This window comes from Patiria miniata, unplaced genomic scaffold (assembly GCF_015706575.1).
Source record: "Patiria miniata isolate m_02_andy unplaced genomic scaffold, ASM1570657v1 HiC_scaffold_3, whole genome shotgun sequence".
NCBI lineage: Eukaryota > Metazoa > Echinodermata > Asteroidea > Valvatida > Asterinidae > Patiria > Patiria miniata.
In genome coordinates this window covers 29,191,587-29,212,986 of record NW_024037069.1, presented here as the reverse complement: position 1 = coordinate 29,212,986, position 21,400 = coordinate 29,191,587, and the positions used below count along the sequence as shown (strand labels likewise).

Sequence of the window (21,400 nt, the reverse complement as noted above, 5' to 3'; positions counted from 1 at the left end):
TGCTTTCGATCATTTGCCTTGGTGCAATTTCCCATTCCTTGGTGCTCTTTGGTAAAAAAAAATTGAGGAGGTGCGGAAATAGAGGGCGCTGTTGGAGCAACCGCGGAACATTTTGGAAAAAAAAGATTGACGCACATGATTAAAATCGACGCGCGCGCTGACCAGAGACCGACTTATTTTTTTGTTTGGCCTAATAAGACGTTACTTTTGTGAGAAGGGTGGGGGAAAAAAAGTTTTTCGTTGAATCACATGTATATTATTGCACTGGATTTTTTTCTCCTCATATTTTGAAGTCATTAAGTGGGTGAAATAGCGTCATTTTCAAATTAAATTTACGATTGTAGTCCTGTGTCTATTTGCAACTTGTATGCATTAATTTACACTCAATCTTTGGGTTAATTTGTAAAATATTATTATGAAGAGAAAAAATTGATGTTCCGTTGAAATTTAAAAAAAAAATCTTTGGGATCAATTGGATTTTGTTTTTGCATGGTCGTTAATACTACGCAGTCCGTCAAATTTGGGGGGCCAACCGTGTCTTTTCTGTCGGCACCGTTCCAAATTGTGACGTTTTGCTTGCTTCGTTCAACTACGAAAACAGATATTCGTCCAATTTGTATTAATACATCTGCCAAATGTGACGACCTAAAAGCCCAGAGCACATTGAAATCCATCACTCCGTATTTATTGGCAGATTTCGGCCAAACTTTACTAAAAATGTGTGCAAAGTAAACTAAACAAACAAAAAAATTGTAAATATCCATTGTACGAAGTTGTCTCTTTACTCCATCATTTTAGTGTTTGAGAAATTACAACCAAAAAAAATCAAGTAGTGTAGATTTGTTCATTGTAATAGAGGTTTTCCTATTATTGTCTTATTACGGATGAATTACACTTAGCTGTCGTAGAAGCTGTTGTCCAACTATTGAGTTTATTCTACTCAATTGCTATTTAAATAAATTACAAAAAAAAAAGTGGGCCATTTTTGTAGGCTTTGCTATTAAATGTGGTAATGCAATATACGGTGTTGTTGTTTTTTCTTATACAGCTCATCTGAAGAGTTGGGCACAGCGCAGGGGTACCAGCTATTAATGGGGGATATGTGTATGTATAGCTGGTCCCTGACTTGATTTAAAGTTAATGGTAGAGTTGGGCACAGCGAGGGATACCAGTTATTAGCAGGGATATGCGTTTACTGTAACGGCGCCCCTCATGGACAACCAAAGCAAAAATAGGATTTCCGAAGAATTTATAAATGACAAAACTTAATAGCAGTCGGAAGGGAGATAAAAGATGAATAAACTATAGAAACTTACATGTTTACAGGTTGAGCCACAGCAGTGCAGGCCTATCTACTGGAACACAATCACTACATAAAACTGCTAAACCACATGCACGGCCAACGCCCAGTCTCAAAGTCCACCACAGGGCGAAGGCACCCAGATTCTTCTTTATAGCAAAGGAGCTAACACACAAAAGAATTCCTTAGCATCAAAACATTTCTTATAAAACAAACCAAAAAACCCACTTGAGAAAGTATTTTATATACAATAGAGATCCCAACTCATGGTGGAGAGTGAGGGGTCTACTCCACTATTGAGAACGCATACTCTAATCTCCTGTAGTGTATAATTATTCTAAATAAGCAATAAGATTAATCCACTGTGTGGTTGCAACCAGGGCCCTACTTGGTGAGGCCATACAAAGGAATTCAGAGGAATTAAAGTAATGCCAGACACAGCTGTTTACACACCTGAGCCCAATTCATGAGCTGCTAAGCACAAAAATGTGCTTAGCATGAAAAGTCTTCCTTGGCAAAAAACAGGATTACCAACCAAATGTCCATGTGATGTATAATGATTTCGATTGGTATTCAGCTGTTGTTTGCTTAGCATGAAAATCACATGGAGTTTTGGCTGGTAACCTGCTTTTAATAAGCCAGACTTTTCGTGCTTAGCACTGTGCTTAGCAGCTCAATGAAATTGGTCCCTGGTACAGATGGTTATATTGTTACAATACATGCTGTCCCTGACTTCCTTTAAAGGTGCAGGATTGTGATGGGATTTTTAAGAGAGAACAGAATCGTTGTTTAGGCACTATCATGCTGTAAAAAAAAAAAAACTCCTGACATGTATTTACATATTTTGGAGACTGCTGGACTTGGGAGGGGTCAATTTTTTTTTCTGAATGTGTAACACACTACCACCACATTACTGTTATCAGCAACGTGCACTGGTGTTTGTAACAAGATAGAATGGGGACAGTGGGTTTTCGGATTAAAATTGTATTCATGAGGTTGCAAGAAGAAGAGCATTTTAAGAATGTATGATAGTTAATATTTTTGGCTGAAATTCTCGGAGGGGACGGGGGGGGGGGGGGGGAATCGTCGGAGCTTTAATGTTATAGGGTATAATGTGGATTTCATTTATGGTGATGTTTCAATAAACTCTGCGCTGGAAAACAAAAGGAAGAGAAAAAGTGTCAGAATTTCATTTTGCAGTTCGTTTAACGATGTTGGCGTTTTGTGGAAGTGGAAACGGTCCCCTTCATTAGATTTACTGGCCTGCCTAGTGCCCCGTAGCCTGAGTATCACCCGTTGTTCAAGGAGCCCAGATCTACGGTCTAACGTCTGATATACCTATTTATGCAATCCCGCGCCTCAGCCAATCGGAGTCGACTTTACTAAATCGTAACATCATTTCATTCCCAAATCAGGACTACATGTTTGATTGGTCAATTCGAATGCAGTGTTTTGTAATACAACAACGGCCGGGCATAGCTCTATAAAACCTAGACAAGCTTGGCGCATATCACATAACATAATACAGAGCGCGTGTTGCCTGTGTTAATTTTTTTTATCCATGTCTATGATGCGTTAACGGGTGAATGACCGAAGACCCAATATAGAAAGCGCCCGCTGATTGGTCAAAATCTACAGGTCAAGAGGCGATTGTCTTGCATAATTAATCAGCGAATCTGCTCACATATCTATTACATAGACTAAGTGCCCTATAGGTCTCTCTCAAATGATGTCACTGCCAACAGATTGTCACATGCATCGGCATTTTCATGATGCGAATCGGCTGTGCTGCGCCATATTTTGAAGAAATTTTGAGCAAAACGTGGGTGTTTAGAACATTTTGCACACTGCGCGCACACATACCCGATGGCGTTGAATACGCAGTTATATTCCTACGAAGATGGCGTCATATGAGAGGGGTCTATTTGCACCCGACTGACTGACCGACTGTCGCTTGTGAATTGGACTGGTCAGTGGTTACCCAACTCACTGACTGTCATTGTGACTTGGTCTGCGAGCAGCTTTTTGAAGCTTGCATATAGACCATTATCATGTTGCGGCCATCTTGATTTTTCCCATTCAAATCAACGTAACCAAAGCGAGCTGGGAGGAAAAATAGTCTGGTTCCTTTCTGCACAAAAAAACATCATTCAGTACTGTTATTGGATACAGGGAATTTGACTAAAATGGTGGCAGCATGATAAAGATCAATTCATGTACTTCATGTAGCATCTACAACGCATGTGCATTAGTGTGGCGACACTTGTGTAGGCAAATGAGCCAAGTCTCAATGTGAATGACATAAAATGGATTTGCCATTTCCATCACGTTACTATTAAACGTAAGATTTCCTCAATAGGGTGACAGGTTTCTCAAGTGTCGTCTGGATTAGGGCGACACGCCTCATTGGGGCGACAATTTGGTGTCGACCCTATTGTTAAAACCACCCTTAGGACAAGGAATTTTATTGTCGCGACCCATCAAAATCGATTCATCGTCGTCCAATTAGCCTAAAAACTGAATTTCGTGGAAAAGGGATTAGGTAAACTCGGGTTAGGCGACAGTTTAGGTTTGTGCGCAAGTCTACGGGAGTGTTGCCCCATTGTAGCATTAGTAAGAACTATTATTGTTATTATTAATCATTTCTGGTAATGAAACCAATGATTCCTCAAAAGCGCCCTAGACACTGTAGCTCGCAAGCCTGAAGAAACCTGTGGAGAGAAGACAATGAGAAGTTACAGTTTTAGAGGTGGGAGGAAAAGCCCAGAAGAAAATTCTGGGGAAAACCTATGAAATCAGGTAGGGACTGAAAACCAAATCCACACATTGGCCCAGGCGGGATTCGAACCCGGGTCACAGCGGTGGAAGGCGAGGAAAGTACCGCTACGCCAACCGGACTCCCCCTGACCACTTCAGCTGAGCTTTTTTGCCAATCTGAATCAATCGAATGGAGTTTCATGCACACTGAGACCAGTTTTACTCGGCTTGACTTGTCCTGTTCCTTCAAAAAAAAAAGAAAAAAAGTAACATTTACCTCAAAATGTAAAGATAAAACAGGTAGAAATCCAGTTAAAATAAACTGGCAAGATACAGCATGAATGGCATGAAAAGTTGCCCAATTTGTTTTAATTTTTTTTGGAAAAATAAAACATGCGAAGAGAGGTTATACAATAACATGAAAGAAGCAACACTCAAAACTGTCAATGCATAGTTTGAACATGACGAGAGGCAAGTTCGATTTATTCGGGTATGTAATACTGATAAATCCTACAATTTATTTAAAATACTTGACAACTTCCCAGCAAAAACGAGTATACACAAAACACTTCCCATCTCTCACCGTGATTTGTATAATTCAAGATAAATTTAAAAGTACTTCAATTTTCTACAGATGTGACCGTGATAGTAACGTTATTAAGAATTTCGGACACCTTTTCAACCTCGATGACAAAGTTTAGAGCTGCATTTTATTTCAGTGTGTTGTTAATTTTATTTTTATTTATTACCTGTTCGCTCGTACCCCCCACCCTGCAAACAGGACGCTGGGATACTCTGATGAGCTTCACAGAATCTTGTGAAGGAAGTGGCCTATGACCTATGTATAAAGCATCTGGATGCAGCTGTTCAAGACCGCAGTTAGACAATGTGCACAAATGCTATCCGCAAACTTCCCATAGAAATGCCCACATTCCATACCGGATGTGATTTCTGTTTCATTGCGGACCATGTGGACAAAATTTTGAGCGTCGCATAATGCAATCCAACCGTTCGTGATTCGAAACAGAGCCTGAGCGAGTGACGGGAATTGTAAATTTACAACACGGATGAGTTTTACAGAATTCCCTACATTATTACCCTTTTTCGACGAGAAAAAAACATCTCTAAACTGGACTTAAAGAGTAATGAATCAGTCTTAACGGCCGTTTCAAACCTTGCAGAGTCATGACCTTGATGAAGCGCAGGTCACTGGTCATGCAAAATCCTACCAATCAGAGCGTGAATTCATCAGAGTATCCCAGCGTCCTGTTTGCAGGGCGGGGGGTACGAGCGAATATTACCTGATGCAATTTTCAAGTTTCAATCATTGACAATTGCAGGAAGACTCATACATTTAAAAAGTAATGATTTGCATCAACCATTAAAGTACTGTACAGTGTATGGAAATGGATTACCTGATATCGGTTGGAAATATTATGAAAGGGATTTATTCCCAAGAAAACTTGTAAATAGAATATAAACAAACAAAAACAACTTTGCATACTCAATGGAAATAAATTCCAAATACATATATCTCCAAATTTTAAAATAATTACACGATTTAAAGATTTAAATATTTAAATAATTGAACTCTCAGGTCAATCACTATGATATATGTGATAAGGTCCCAATATATATAAAATACAAATCAAAATTTGTGATATACATTGGAAAAAAAATACGAATCCAACTCAAAAGAACCATGATTTGAAATGTGACCATTTAATTTCAAAATATATCTTCTTTCCAAATCTCCCCTTCCCCAATCTTTTCATATATTAATGATTGTTTAAAATAGTTAATCAAAAAGACTGACGCTTATATAATGGGTTTTGCCAATTTCTGAACGTCACAAAAAAGGGACCCTCAAATTCGGCCAAATTTAAAAAATATAATTTCATAGCTTCCCTGCCTTCAAATCTTTAGTCTATTATTACTTGTGATTGACCGAGTATTGTTTATCAGTTTATGATTGAATTGATTCATAATCATCACTGCAAGAGAGCGAACCAGCCTTCGAATCTTTAGTCTATTATCACTTGTGACTGACCGAGTATTGTTTATCAATTTATGATCGAGTTGAATCATAATCATCACTGCAAAAGAGCGAACCAGCCTTCGAATCTTTAGTCTATTATTACTTGTGATTGACCGAGTATTGTTTATCAGTTTGTGATTGAATTGAATCATAATCATCACTGCAAGAGAGTGAACCAGCCTTCAAATCTTTAGTCTATTATTATTACTTGTGATTGACCGAGTGTTGTTAATCAATTTATGATTGAATTGAATCATAATCATCACTGCAAGAGAGTGAACCAGCCTTCAAATCTTTAGTCTATTATTACTTGTGACTGACCGAGTATTGTTTATCAGTTTATGATTGAATTGATTCATAATCATCACTGCAAGAGAGTGAACCAGAGCAGGGAAGTACTGGATTCTATTATAAGTCCATCACAAATAATCGTGGATGCGAACAATAACAAATAAATGCCTTTGTCAAAGCTCATTTTGAAGCGCTTGTGAGTTGAGTTGGGACTGGAGGACTTGTGATGGACTTGCAGGGACTTGAGATGGACTCGATTATATCCCTGAATCCAGATCCGCCAATGTAAACACCGCAAAAAAAGAAAGTCCACACTCATTGGAGCAGTCAATATTTCGAATCTGATTGTCTTATGATGACGTCATTTCTACAGACCTTTGGGGAATGTTGTTAGCTACATTTTGATACCCCGTTTGCTACCAAAGACTGTAAATCGTCCAACGCTGACAACAGTTTGTGAAAAATGATGCAGTTTGAAAACTTACAAGTTTAAAGAGTACGCGAGTGGAAACTGCTGCGTGACAATGTCACACTGCCCGACACGAACGGCAGGGAATATCAATCGCACAGTGCTTGCATGCATGGGAGCACGCGAATTGAATTACCCGCGCTTTGTCCGGGCACTGTACAGTTGATAGGGGCCAATTACGGGCATGTGTGGTTACGCTTAGCAATTTCTCCTCCCATAATCTTTAAATTTGCAGATTTTCAAACTGCATAATTTATCATAAACCGTTGTCAATCTTGGACGATTTACAGTCTTTGGTAGCAAACGGGGTATCAAAACGTAGCTAACAAAATTCCCCAAAAGTCTATGTAAATGACGTCATCATTAGACAAAAAGATTCAAAATTATGACACCTCAAATGAGTGTGGATTTTCTTTTTTTGCGGTGTTTAATTAGCGATATCATGGAATTAGCCCCATGTCTACAACTCTGGAGAAAAACTAGACACATTCATCACTAGTCATAGTTGATGCTTTCTTTGCTACTAGTCGCATCCACCAGCTTTTCTTTCTCCGTGTCGTGATCCTTATCCACGTCGCCGTCGCTCACCGTCGGGCTCCTGCCGCGATACAGGATGTAATGCTGCACCATGAACAGCACGTCGAAGAGGATGGAGAAGAAACCCAGACCAAACTTGGTGGGGTCGCCGAAGATGGAGTTCCAGTCATCTGCGGGGGGAATCCAATGGACTCACTAGTCACCAAGACCTATGGACTAATGCTACGATCGCCATTTACTGAAAAGGGCCAACGCTCATGCATATATTGTAGACAATTTTAAACTGAGAGTTGTGCGTGATTTGAAAATAATATTGCTTGATGGGACTGTGTCCCAATATTCGATCAACCGCCGAATATCCGAATAGTATTTTCTATGATTTGAATATACACAAAAATGTGAGTGTTCTTGAGAAGATGAAGATAAACAATCATGATGTTATTTCAATCTTATAAGTTTAGATCTTTTAAATAGCTAGCTAGTCAGCTATTGAAAACAAGCGCGATCAGAAATATTTCAGAATCTGCGGGCCGACGAATTCGTGTTCATGCATGAGTCACGTGATTGTGCCATGTAATTTCTGGAAGGAGTAGTGTTTTGAGTTTAAGGCTGCATCCGAATCAACTGTCTAGAGCTAGGTCTAGGTCTGCGCCCATTGAAAATACGCGGGGACGCGCTGACAATAGACGTAGCCGTAGCTCTGGAAGCCCGTTTCGGACACGGCCTAAGTTTAAAAAAATCAGGGTTTTGACCCCAGTGACCCCTTGTTGACCTTTGACCCCAGTTTGGTCATGTGACATGTTGGGGCTGGGCTACTGATACTCTTTGACAAAGATTGGTTGAAATCGGTCAAAATATGTAGGAGGAACAGACAATGTCACCGTTTGTTACTAACTAACTAACTAACGGTCTAACGGAGAGACATATGATGGTTTGTTGAGCTGCTATCCTGCAGCTAAAAAATATATCGATGCATAGATGATGTTCTATACTATTCCATGAAGCTCATTGTTAATTTCTGGCCCAACTACAGTTGGAACTGTCCCAACTATAGTTAGGGTAAGATACCGATTTACCGTAGCACCATAGTTGGGGTAATTACAATAGTTGGGGCGTAACATTAATACAGACCCCGACCATGAAATCTGTGCCCAATTAAGTGCAAGGATATTTATGGAAAGGAATTTTGTGTATGTTCTGTTTGTACTTACCGTTATTGTAAGACAGTAGAAACATCTGTAGTAAACTGAAGGAACCACCGGTGAAATCCAGCATGACATTGCCGATACTCCAACCCACCGTGCTCTTCCTTCTGAAATTCATCCAGGCCTGGACAAACAAAAAAACACCCAAAAATCACACATTACACATGAGCAAGCAAAGACATTGAAAACAAATTGCAGATGTGGCCCAAATGTCATGGATGCTACAAATGGAGGCTCCGTTTACTTCATTGCGACTGTAAGCAGTAAGAGCACATATCCGTCAACAGGCTACTCTGAACATACTTAGGCAGGTCAAAATTTGTTTCGAATTCGGGCGATTCACAATGCAGTGCGCCACCAAGAGTTTGCCACGGAGAGTTCATTTTCTCTAGTGCATTGTAGGAGATGGTGGACAAATTCGCAGCGCGGGACATGTGAACTTGTTAGTTTTTCCGGTCAGTAGTTTCGTAAGCGTATGATTCAAGTATGTTTGCCATTTTCTTTTCTTTATATCAATATTGTGTTTTTTGTAAGGCGGCAGAACACTGTGCCCCAATCTATAACAATTTAGCTCAAGTTGTCTACTGACACTCATTCAAATGGGCCGTGTTTTGTCGACCGTTAACTTGAAAATGGTCTCTCCATGGCAAACTCTTGGTGGCGCACTGCATAGTGAATCGCCCGATTTGTACTGCAAATTTATATGATAAGGCTGAGCATAATTTCTTCTGCTGGTTGAGCTCCATGTTCCAAACACCGCAACACGTTTTCAATTGGTTATCTGGGTTTTTTTTATTACAACATCGCAGAGCTTACCTGTGGCACATACTTGATGATGGATACGGCTAGCTTGATGTAGGAGAAGTAGTAGAGATAGGTAAGCCAGTTGATAATCCGTTCGTGGCTAGCGGCTGTGATGATCAGCGTGATGATGGAGAACAAGCCGGCTATGACTAAGAGAAGGATACAAACACGAGACACTCTCTGGCCACCTCTCTAGAAATAAAATAGAAAAAAAAATGAAAAAAAAAAGTTAAAGGCACATGAGTTTGGTAAGTGATATTGTTTCGCTTCGTAGTTTCATGAAATCGGGCTCTGTTGAAAGTTCAGGTCAGTAGGCACTATTTGTTTTTCAAGAAAACAGTCAAAAATCATGCTGAATTTCAACAGCGTATACCATTCCACTGAAGGTAAGCTCAATTTTAATGAGAAAACTTGACGCCTCCGCCCTACCTTAGTCTGAGTATCACCTATTGTCCAACGAAGCCCCCTCTGTCTCTGGTCCAACGTCTGATATACCTGAGCATGCAAATTTATTCGCGACCCCGCGCGCCAGCCAATTGGAGTCGACTTTACAAAATCATGACGTGTTTCGATCAGAAATGTGGACTAAGCTGCTGATTGGTCAATTTGGATGCCGTGTTTTTGTAATACAACAACAGGCATAGAGATCTAATAAAGCCCCAAAAAAAATACTTCTGCTTCCAATTACATGGCATTCAAAAATAGGGTAGGTAGGTAGGGAATTATTTTTTTTTGGCCAATTTTTTTTTTGTGTATGATGGTTTTGGGTGTTTTTTCCCCTCACTTTTCCCATAAAAAAAAATTAAGGTAGGGGCTCTCAGAATAGAGTAGGTAGGGAAACCGGAAGCAGAACCATTTTTTTTTTTTTTGACCTTAAACCTAGACACAGCATTCGCTATCAAAACAGTGCATATAGAATACGTGAGCGCTCATCGTGGGCGTGAACGCGCAAGAGGACGTTCGCATTACACACGTTATTTAAAATATTATGTAATGATCATTCAAGGACACTGGACGTTCGTGCATCGCGTAACATATCGTAACAGGCTGCGTGACGCAGCCGATTTTCATTAAATTCACAACGTAAAAGAATAATAGATGTCTCGTCTAGGTTTTATTAGATGTCTAAGACAACAGGTTACCGAAGACCCGATACGGAAGACGCCCGCTGAATGGTCAGAATCTCGAGGTCAAGACGCAGTCTTGTTTTGCATAATTAATCGCCCAATTTGCTCACATATCATAGACCCTTGCTGTGCAAGGGGATATTCCACAGACGACCCACCCCTAAGTAAAACAAAAAATCTGCACAGAATTTCAATTGGATAAGAACTTGAACTCACATCGTATATGAGGCACTGGAAGATGGTGACAGCCGTAATGGCCACGGCGTGCAAGGTGAACAAGACATCGTTGAGTAAGACGGGATTGACACCGTATGGATTCTTGGCTTGATACTCATCCTTGAAGGAACATTATAAAAAATGAAATAAGTCAAATTGCTCAGCTCTGCGCACACATAGGTTGAAGAGGTTGCACTGAGAGGCAGGGGAAGGGGGGGGTGGGGGTGTGAGGGGAAGGGGGCGTGGGGGGGGGGGGAGTTTGTGTGCCCACCCCATTCGTTGTTCTCGTCCGCAAAATCAATATTCTTGTTGGCGAACTTGTGTGACTGTAGGCAAATGAGGCAATCATATAAAAAATCTTTGTCTAAATCCTTGTATTGCTCAGTTATGTTTCAAGTATTTTAGCAACAACATATCAACTAGACCTTTGAAATACGATAAGTAAACAATCCAAAACATAATTTTTGGGGGGATTTCAGGCCGTGCTATCCCTTTAACTGAACTGCAAAAATTTCTTCAAATAGTGATAGACAATGTAGTACTAAACTGAAAAGAAATTAAAGTTTTACCTGAACGTGAGTTATCCAAAACATGCCAATGTTGAACAGTCCATACGCGGTGAAGCCAACAATGTTGTACGCAAGAAAATCGAAATTGAGCCCAACAACACTGCAAAATGATAAACAATCAAGAAATAAAATACCTATTTTATGGACTGATATGAGATAATAATAATAATGGGTATTTATAAAGCCCACGTATCCACCAGTGTTGGTGCTTGAGGCTACATCATTATTACCCTGCTCATTGGGCCCATGAAACATTCCAAAAGACCATCTCAGCTCCCTGGGAAGTATACAGCTCCATGCTGCCATTTTGGTGCAAAGCAGCTTTAATCAACCACATTAATCTTCTCTGCCCTCACATGTTCCCATTTACCCCAGAGCTAGTGGAGAGAAGCAATGAGTGACAAAGTGCCTTGCCCAAGGGCACGCACACCACAGCCGCAGTCTGGACTCGAACCCACAACCTGCAGAATTACATGCACACCACGAATTCAATGCTCCAGACCACAAGTCCACGGCACTTCACGAGAGGATAGGTGGTCATTTGTAATAACCCTTTTGAACCAAACCGACCACTGTCTAGAATTGTTCTCATAAATCTTCTTTGTTTGGGTCTTTCTTTCTTTCTTTTTTTTCCGGACAATACTTCTCCGCAGGTTTTCTCCTAAACGGTATATGGTATCAACTTGTAACTTTCAACATATCTCCACCCTCATCCCGAGTGGTGCATATTACTCTGACGTCACGATGATGTCATCGGGTATCAAGTTACAAGCGATTTTTGGTCAAAATATGACAATTTTACGTCAATTATAACTCATAAACAAAATAAACGATCACGTTTATACTTTGCGATCTAATGGACAATACCTTGATAAACATTTTTGATTAAAAAGTCAAAGTCGTTTGACCTTTCCTTCCGGGGCTACCGGAAGGTCAAAGTTAGGTGAATTCAAAATGAAGACGTTAGCTTGAAATCAAAACAAAGCAAAATTTCTTCCGAACGGTTTATGGTATGATCATAAAACATAATGTGAACTTGTAACATGTTATGAAGATGTTATAAATTTTGTAACGTCATCATGACGCCATCAGGTATCAAATTACAAGCGATTTAAGGGCAAATTTTGACAAAGTAGTTTGCGCTATATCTTTTGAACTGAATAGAGTCTCGTGTTCATTTTTCTGTGAGGTTGTACACTATGCCTTGAGAAACATTTATTGACCCCGGACACAAAACCGCTTGACCTTCACTTCCGGTGTTACGGGAAGTGCAATAAAATCCGAATATTATAACTCAAAAGCAGAAGCATTTAACTACACCGTTAAAGATACATTTTTGTAACAAAATAGTTGATTGTACTGGAAGGGATTTAATTTCGTGATCCTTTGTTCTATATAAACGTATATTCCTAACTTTTCTGGGCAGTGTATAATGAAAAGGCTGTCCGCCCGACCACTCTGCGTTTGTAACTCAACAAAAGCGAATCTCTAGTTTTTTTGTATTTGAATATTAAGTATGATTACCTTTTCCTTTGGAAGTTGAGCACAACTTGCGGGTAGAAGGAGATGGTCCAGGCCGCAAAGTAGATCCAGCCTACCACGATGATGACGACATTCAGCGAGAAACTGTGGACGACTTGCACCTTGACAAAGAGCATGGACAAGCTGGGGAAAAAAAGAAAACAAAACATTTGAAAATACACTGGCTAATGTTCATTAACCCTAACCTAATACCCTCCCTGGGTATTTTAACCTCAATCCTGCAAAATACTCCAACTACCTCAGTGTAAAAATAGCATACAGCCTCAATCCTGCAAAATCCTCCGTTATTTCTTGATATGTGGTGCTTGGAGGGGTGACCACTGCCTCAATCCTGCAAAATCCTCCAGCAATCACTGTCAATATGTTCAGGCAGAGCCAGTGACATCCTGGAGCAGTGCGGAGATTTGATGTTTAATTTAGGCCTGAATTCATGCACGGCTGAGCACAAACAACACAAGGTCCGGCCTAAGACCTTGACACAGAGCATCCTCTGAAATCAGCAACACAGTTTTGCCATACAGCCTCAATCCTGCAAAATCCTCCATTTTGCAAAGAGGCTTTGGGACGGTTAGGGTTAAAGTTACTATGGACTCTGTTTTGGAATCCATCACAAGTCTTTACAAGTCCATCACTTAAATCACAAGTTACAGGCTCTGCGCACAAGCAAGAAAAAGAGAACTGGGGGAGACCGACGGGAGAGACATTTAAACGCACTGTTGACAGTGCCTGATGCTCACACGAAGATGCTCTGTGCACATTGAGAGTAAAATATGTTGTGTGTACTTCACACTTTACACGATCTGATACACCGTGCCCTCTGGAGACATGCACACAATAGGGAACAAAAGATTGTATACGTCTCCACAGGGCAATTTCTATGGATGAATACATCTCCACAAGGTTATCACAAAATAGATATATGGACTTTACTTATAAACTAGGAATTTCCAAGGTATGTTGATCCGTCACAAATGGAAGAGTTTTAGAAAAGGGATATTAAGTCTGAATTTCAGCCAAGGAAATTAATTCTGGTTAAAACAAGAGCATTTTGAAACTACACCTTCAAACTCGAAAACTTTACTACACAAGAACAAAGAAATGTCTCCACAAGGATGCGAATTCCAGTATGTGTGAACACAAACAACGCACACTTAGCATATGGGGTTTATGGGGTACCACTTTTGTTCGACCCTAATTCCCTTCTTTTGTTCTCCTTTGTCCCCTTAGAAATCTCAACATACATAGCGTTAGGGTTATGGGGTACTTCAATTTCTAAAGACAGACTTGCGGGGTACCATTGTCCCTATCCGGTTCGTTAGTGTGACGTCACCTCCAGCGCTTTCTTCACGATTGGAACCGGAAGTTAATGCAGCTCGAGCATTTGTAGCCGATGGGCGCTAGTAAACAATGGTGGGAGCGCGTGAATGACGTTTTCACTAACGAACCGGATTGCTGCCCTTTGTTCCTGGTACCCCATAAGTGCCAATATGTAAGCGCGGACAAGTTTGTTCATGGTGCAAATCGAGGATTTTTTATTGTTCCTCCTCCCTTTTGTCTTTGTTTATACTCCAACTTTTTCACAACAGCTCTCTTTGGTTTTGTATATGTTTTCTAACCGAGGAGTCCTCGATTCGGTTTCTGTCCTCAATTCATCGATGATGTTGCATGTGTGCGTCCTCGACTTACACCATAAACAAACGCCAGTAGGCACATGCGGTGTGTGGCCTGGGCTAATGAAAGTAGTCAAAAGCGCCCTCTCTTGTTCGCGTACGGAGCCCATAGATCTCTCTCATAGGACGCCATCTTCGTTACGACGCCATCTTCGTTACTTGTGTGCGATGCATGTCACGAACAGTTGACACCCAAAATGCTGATGCGCGTGACAATCTGTAGGAAGTGACGTCGTTTGAGAGAGACCTATTCCAATGATTGCTTCGTAACCCCTAGGGCCTGCAAATTGTCTTACCTTCCAAGCTGTTCATCTGTGGACTTCATAGTGATTGTCACTTTCCCCACGGCTGAGCTCATGTTGGTAAAAACAAGCACTTTGACCTTGGTGGTTGTATCATTACGAGGTATTTCCACCTGGATATAAAAAAAAAATTGAACACAACTTGAACAAATGACACAAGACGCACATACACCACACTGCCGAATACCTTTTTTTTACTGGGTCACTGTCAAATTCCCTGTTTTCCCAGACTGGAAAAATAAAAACTCATTTCCAGGGGGGACGAACCTGTATTCACAGGAACGGAGTGCCCATCTCTCCTTCGAAGCGATTGGACCAGACTCTTATGCTGCTGTGGGGGGATCGCCACACCTCCTCCACAGCGAGTCTGTTACCTTCCCAGCATTGAATAATGCCGATACCCATTTAACACTTGGGTTGAGAGGAGTAATTGAGGTAAAGCGCCTTACTCAAGGGCACAACAGGCAAGGTCACGGCGGGGCTCGAACCCACAACCTCTCGATCACAAATCCTGTGCTCCACCGCTAGACCACACGTGTCCCAAGGTTTTCCCTTACTTCCAGAGCGGCTGGGAACCTGCAGCCTGCTAAGAGCAGGCTGGCTGGTTCGAATCTTCAACAGCAAAAGGTGCAAGCAAACTCACTGTCATGTCAGCCTCGGCGATTGTGCTATCAGTGCTGTTGAAAAACACAGTGGCTGGCTCGGCCAACCTGATGCGGGACTGCAAGTAAAAGGCGTCCGCTTTGCCATTCTCGATAGTCAGGGCTTGGGTAGATATGGACAGGTTGGATTTGCTGGCCAAGTCCGCTGAGACTGGGTCACAATTCTGGACAAGCAGCAAGGCGAGTACAGCCAGAGCTATTGAGCCGAGTTGACGGAGCATCATGACTAAGCTGGTTGGGGGATTCTCCGAGTTTCAAATAGTGATTATTCTGCAAATGAAGAATATCTGCTAGTAAGATCAAAAAGAAATGTGTTGCCATCAAGCTAAATGAGTCATTTGTCGACCCCGGTCAAAATTTGGTTTATTACAGATTTGGAAAGAGCAGAATCACAGCATTACAGCTATGAAAACCGCATGCTGATACCATCTTTAGTTTAAAAATTATTGAAGTCGGAACACCAAGAGATGTGATGAAGTGATGTGATGAAGTGGCCCTATTTTGGCCTGAATCTCCAAACGAAAATTCCCAACAAACGACTCGTGTAGCTTGATCGCATCACACATCATCAATTCAATATGACAGACATCCAGTGCAAACAGGTTTTGATGCAAGCTATTACAATGGGTTCATTTATTTTGTAAAGACTATCACGTGTAGGCCTAATCCACCGTACCATTTGCCAATCTCGTATACACTATTAGTGCATAAATTATGTGACAATCCTCTCACTTCAATGTCAATGTATAGGTTGTCTTCTACTGCTAGTCCTAGTTCTTGTATTAAAGGAAAGAAACAAAATGAACTTATCCTAATGTCACTTTGGTGATTGTATATTAAGTTTATGTGGTGTCAAGAAATAATACAATTTACTTTCTAAGGCCAAAAAAAAAAAGTCTCCGGTTTCTGGTATGCGCGCGCGTCGCCGTAGCCATGCGCGTTGGGAAAATGAAATTTTGTTTTTTCAATGAAAGATGATGTCTCAAAACCGCCAAACTCACTGGTTTGACTGGAATCCTGCTGCTGCACAATTTTAACGTGTTTTTAGATTGGGTTATGGTCGAGAATAAGCTTTATGTGGCCTCTCTGGACTCCCATATATTTGCACTAAGTTTAGTCGGGCACCATTTGCAGTCATCAGCCGACATTTGAAGTAAAAAATCAGGTAAAAAAAAAAAAAAGCCGCGTCGCCGCACCACTTTTTGGGCAAGCTCCATACCAGAAACCGGAGACTTTTTTTTTTGGCCTAATACTAGTTTTTTTAATCTGTTATTTTTTTTTAAGTGTTGTTTTAAGTTTCGTAAACTGGTCCCACAGTCAAGAGTCCGAGATTTGAATCTCAATGAAGTGAGTGACTGATTAATAAATAGGAATAAAGGAAAGGAGAGGGTGAGAGTAGAGGAGGGAAAGTGGAGGGAATAACCCTAAAGGATGCAACATTTTGGCGCTTGAAAATGAATGATAGTGGATATATTGCCGGCGGCAATCCCGGCAAGCTAACGTTTACTAAAGGTTTGCCGGTAGCAATCCTTATCAACAGAGGGCGCTGTACTCTCTAAGATAGGGCTGAATTATAAGATATATTAAATTAACACCAACGGTTGTGTAGCAACTGTGGCCTAGTGGATAAGCAACGGATCTCATGAGCGGGAAGATCCAGTTCGATCCCCGCTGGCGAAATTTTTAAGGTTTTTTTTCCCCATCCCCCCAAAAAAAGAATATTCTTCTTTTTATTATTTTAACATGTCTCAAACATTTTATTGCCTATTAGGCTATTTTCTTTTTCAGATTTGTGGCTTTGGAGGATTTTTTTTTAAGGGAAATAAAGTCGGAAATTGTAAAATGGTCTGATTCCCATCTTGTGAAAGAAGATGGGAAGATGTTGGCATGGAACCAGACTAAAATTTGTCACCAGAAAATTTTTAAGTACAAAAAAACAGTAACTGCGCATGTTCAGTGCATATCCGGCAAGCTTAAAGTCATTTACAAAAGGTTTGCCGTCTCCGGCTAAATATCCACTGCCAAAATTAATTGAAAAAAAGTGGTGGCCCAGTACAGATTTTTTTCCCCTGAAAGAGTGTTAATGTTGCAACCTGAACCCCCCCCCCCTTCTTCATATAAAACACTATAGGCCTAGGCCCTAGGCCTAAATCATTTAAATGTTGTGTATAAAGACATGAATCTGGGACTGAGAAACATTTCCAATTATAGATACATATTATAGATGGGGCGTAACTAACAACATCCATAATCTTTACAATAAAGTTTATTTAGTTGAAGCATGATGAAGGAATAAGAACACATCCATTATGGTTTAAGTTAGGCCTGTTTAAATTTTAGCATGATTGGTAATGAAATGCTACGAAAGCCCATTAGCGCCACTGCAAGTATATATGATACAAATTATTAATTCGTTATTACGGATTATTAATTCGTTATTACGGATTATTTAATTCGTTATTACGGATTATTAATTCATTATGACGGATTATTTAATTCGTTATTACGGATTATTTAATTCGTTATTACGGATTATTAATTTGTTATTATACAAATAACGAATGTTTGTGAGTGCGATGGTAAGAATAATTTCATGAGGTGACAGATTGAATGTTCTATTCCACGAGGCAAAGCCGAGTGGAATAGAACATTCAATCTGTCACCGAATGAAATTATTCTTTCCATCGCACGAACGTAAAACATTCGTTATTTGTTTTATACAACACCTGAATAAATTCTCGTCATTTGATTGGTACATTATAAACTACAATTTATTTTGATTTTAAAGATGTTGAACTTACCCCTTTACGAAAATGTTTGAACCCAACGCTGTAGCGCTGGCTCTTTGGAACAATACGCGCTACGCTGAACGCGCACACCAGCATGCATTTTGCACGCAAATACCGCGTCATGGAACAAGCGCAAAGTGAAACGGTATAACGCATGGGTATAACGCATGGTCGCACCGTGCATTATACCGAATAATAATATGTCACGTGATCTACAATTCACCAATCAGATGACGGGGATTTATTCAGGTGTTGTATAATACGGATTATTTAATTCGTTATTACGGATTATTAATTCGTTATAACGGATTACTAATTCGTTATTACGAATTAAGTCTGATGTTCTCACACGTGGAGAGCAACACGTGACCAGGGGCCTATGTATATAGCGCTGCTAGGCGGCGCTATCTTTGCATACGTTTGCTTTACACCAGCACCACTCCTGTGCCATACTAAGTTGCCGAGTAATGACTCAGAACGTATGAGTAATTCGTAATAACGAATTAATAATCCGTAATAACGAATTAAATAATCCGTAATAACGAATTAGTAATCCGTAATAACAAATTAAATAATCCGTAATAACGAATTAATAATCCGTAATAACGAATTAGTAATCCGTAATAACGAATTAAAAAATCCGTAATAACGAATTAATAATCCGTTATAACGAATAAGTAATCTGTAATAATGAATTAATAATCCGTAATAGCGAATTAAATAATCCGTTATAACAAATTAGTAATCCGTAATAACGAATTAAATAATCCGTAATAACGAATTAATAATCCGTTATAACGAATTAGTAATCCGTTATAACGAATTAGTAATCCGTAATAACGAATTAAATAATCCGTAATAACGAATGAATAATCCGTAATAACGAATTAAATAATCCGTAATAACGAATTAAATAATCCGCAACATATATACTTGCAGTGGCGCTAATGGGCTTTCGTACAACATCCATAATCTTTACAATAAATTTATTTAGTTTAAGCATGAAGGAATAAGAACACATCCATGGTTTTAAGTTAGGCCTGTTTAAATGTTACTTTTGTTTGGTAAGCATGATTGGTAGTACTAATGATATGCACAACAATTACAATATGTCTGTATGTCATGTATGTGAAGAGTCCCGAAAGAAATGACATTCTGAGTTACCTTTTGTTGGGGTTCTCCCTCAAAATCAAGTGAAAAATCTCATAACACGCATGTCACGTTCACAACCCCACATTCTTCAACAAGATAAGGCAAGGTTTTATTAGTTGCGAATAAAACCGAAAATTCAACATTAAAACACATGACACATTACGACAGGAGGGGCTCATGTGATGAATTAAACTTGTACCAGTGCGACACAAGAGGGCGCACTAACAGTGACGCAAAAGAAAAACCTGTCACGCGTAACGCGGTGGCTAGGGGGTGGCTAACCGCACCGTCCTCCATCTAACCAATTTCACTTGTTTTTTGCATTACTAGAAAAGAAAGCCCCAATTACTTTTCCTGCAAAAGGTCATACAAAAAGGGGGAAACATGTCAATCTTGCAATACACATTGCACTACTTAAAGGGAATGTACATCATTGGATTTTGCTGTAATTTTCAGAAATGAACTATTTGAGGGGTTAGTATGATACATACATCAAATATTGTTACACTGACTGTTTGAAGTTTTGTGTTCGAAAATGCTGGAAAAACCAAGAAAAACAATAATTTTCAAGTAGTCTGGTTCCCTGATTCCACTAAAGATAAAATGGATCAATTTATAGATGCCGGAAAATTGTACCGTAAGGGAACCAGTCTAGCTGGCCTGCACCCGTTCATGAACATGTAACCAATAGCAAACAAAATTGGGACTGAAAAAAAGGTCAATTTTGAGCAGTAGTTGTAAAATAGTTAGGTTTTTCCAACGGTGGTCGGCCGACCACCGTTGGAAATGTATACAAAAATACCATTTTCTTGAAAACGCCTTCACACCAGGTGCCATAATTTGGCAGGATGCTTTAGACTGTCACTTACCAACATCCTAGTATAGTATTTCATAAAAACGTGGTAATTTTATTTTTCGATGTTTGCAAATGTTGTATATTACGACCTGGAATGCGCCCAATTCGACTACAGAATGCGTTTTAATAAACAAAATGGTGTAAGGCCTAATTGAAAAGAGCATTTAAAAGTAGGATATACACGTAGACGTCCACACAATCATCCTTTAAAACTTGGGCGTTTTCAAGTGCGGATCCAAAACACATTTTTTTGGAGGGCCGAAGAAAATGTTGCTCTCCAAAATAGTTGAATCAAAAAATTACGGCGTGGGGTTCGGGGCCCGCTCAAGGGCCCCAGAAAATTTTGGGATTCTAAATGCTCTGTTGTGCAATCTGAGGCAATTTCTGTCCACAACCAATTTCTTCTCTTTTTTTGAGCAAAAGATGGCGTACGATGTGGCTGCCTTTTTTTTTGCGACGTCAATTAAAAAAAAAAAAATTGGAATCAGATTTTTTTTTGGGGGGGGGGAGGGGCATGGCCCCCATTGCCCCCCCCCCGGCACCCGACCCTCCCCCCTTCCTCTCCCTGCCCTGCCCACCTTTTTGACACTTGCAAAAATGTCGGGGAAAAGTCACTATTTCCTTTGCGCGAAAACCGTCGGTGTGAGTGTTTTTACTGTATGAGCAATAAAATTGAAATTAAAATTGCAGAACAATATTGAATTTACATGCTGCATCTCCATAATGCACAATTCAATCACACCATGAAATTCGCTGACCAAAACACGCCTGCGATACGGTGCCCATTATTATAGGTACATCAATTCAGTTCATGCAGTCATATTACATTTATTTTGAAATTGGAAAACAGCCACTATGTGACATATGAGAACATGTCAAGAAAATTCAGGAATTATCAACGGACCCAAATGCACTGAAATGCAGTTTACAATCCGTTACCGAACTTAAACAACTTGGTCACAGAGAGATAAACGAGTGAAGAATTTAGTGTTTCCAGCAAACGCACCAAATGAAGTTTATAATAATTACTGAAAACCGTTCAACAATAATAGAGGCAACTAATTCAATTTATGCAAATTGATTCCTGAACGCCTGAAGAACAAAATTTGCACGA

At 40.0% G+C, this 21,400-nt stretch overlaps 1 protein-coding gene across 1 annotated transcript; it reads right to left on the bottom strand.

Annotated features, from left to right (window-relative positions):
- Positions 1-7,188: 7,188 nt before the first annotated feature.
- LOC119738390 (cystinosin-like) lies at positions 7,189-19,629 on the bottom strand. The gene is made up of 9 exons (XM_038213272.1): positions 19,443-19,629; positions 15,471-15,759; positions 14,822-14,940; positions 12,838-12,978; positions 11,314-11,413; positions 10,745-10,864; positions 9,414-9,593; positions 8,604-8,721; positions 7,189-7,562 (listed from the first exon to the last, which is right to left on the bottom strand). Exons 2-9 carry the CDS (start codon positions 15,711-15,713, stop codon positions 7,351-7,353), a joined length of 1,233 nt encoding a protein of 410 aa, XP_038069200.1. The 5' UTR covers positions 15,714-15,759; positions 19,443-19,629; the 3' UTR covers positions 7,189-7,350.
- Between the last annotated feature and the right edge of the window lie 1,771 nt (positions 19,630-21,400).

Bases quoted from the DNA above. Each gene is read 5' to 3' on its own strand.
- LOC119738390 (XM_038213272.1), bottom strand. From the start codon at position 15,713: ATGATGCTCCGTCAACTCGGCTCAATAGCTCTGGCTGTACTCGCCTTG. The intron at 14,941-15,470 runs GTGAGTTTGCTT...TTTTATATCCAG, and splicing joins TCGCCGAGGCTGACATGACA to GTGGAAATACCTCGTAATGA. The intron at 10,865-11,313 runs GTAAAACTTTAA...TGTTCCTTCAAG, and splicing joins TTTGGATAACTCACGTTCAG to GATGAGTATCAAGCCAAGAA.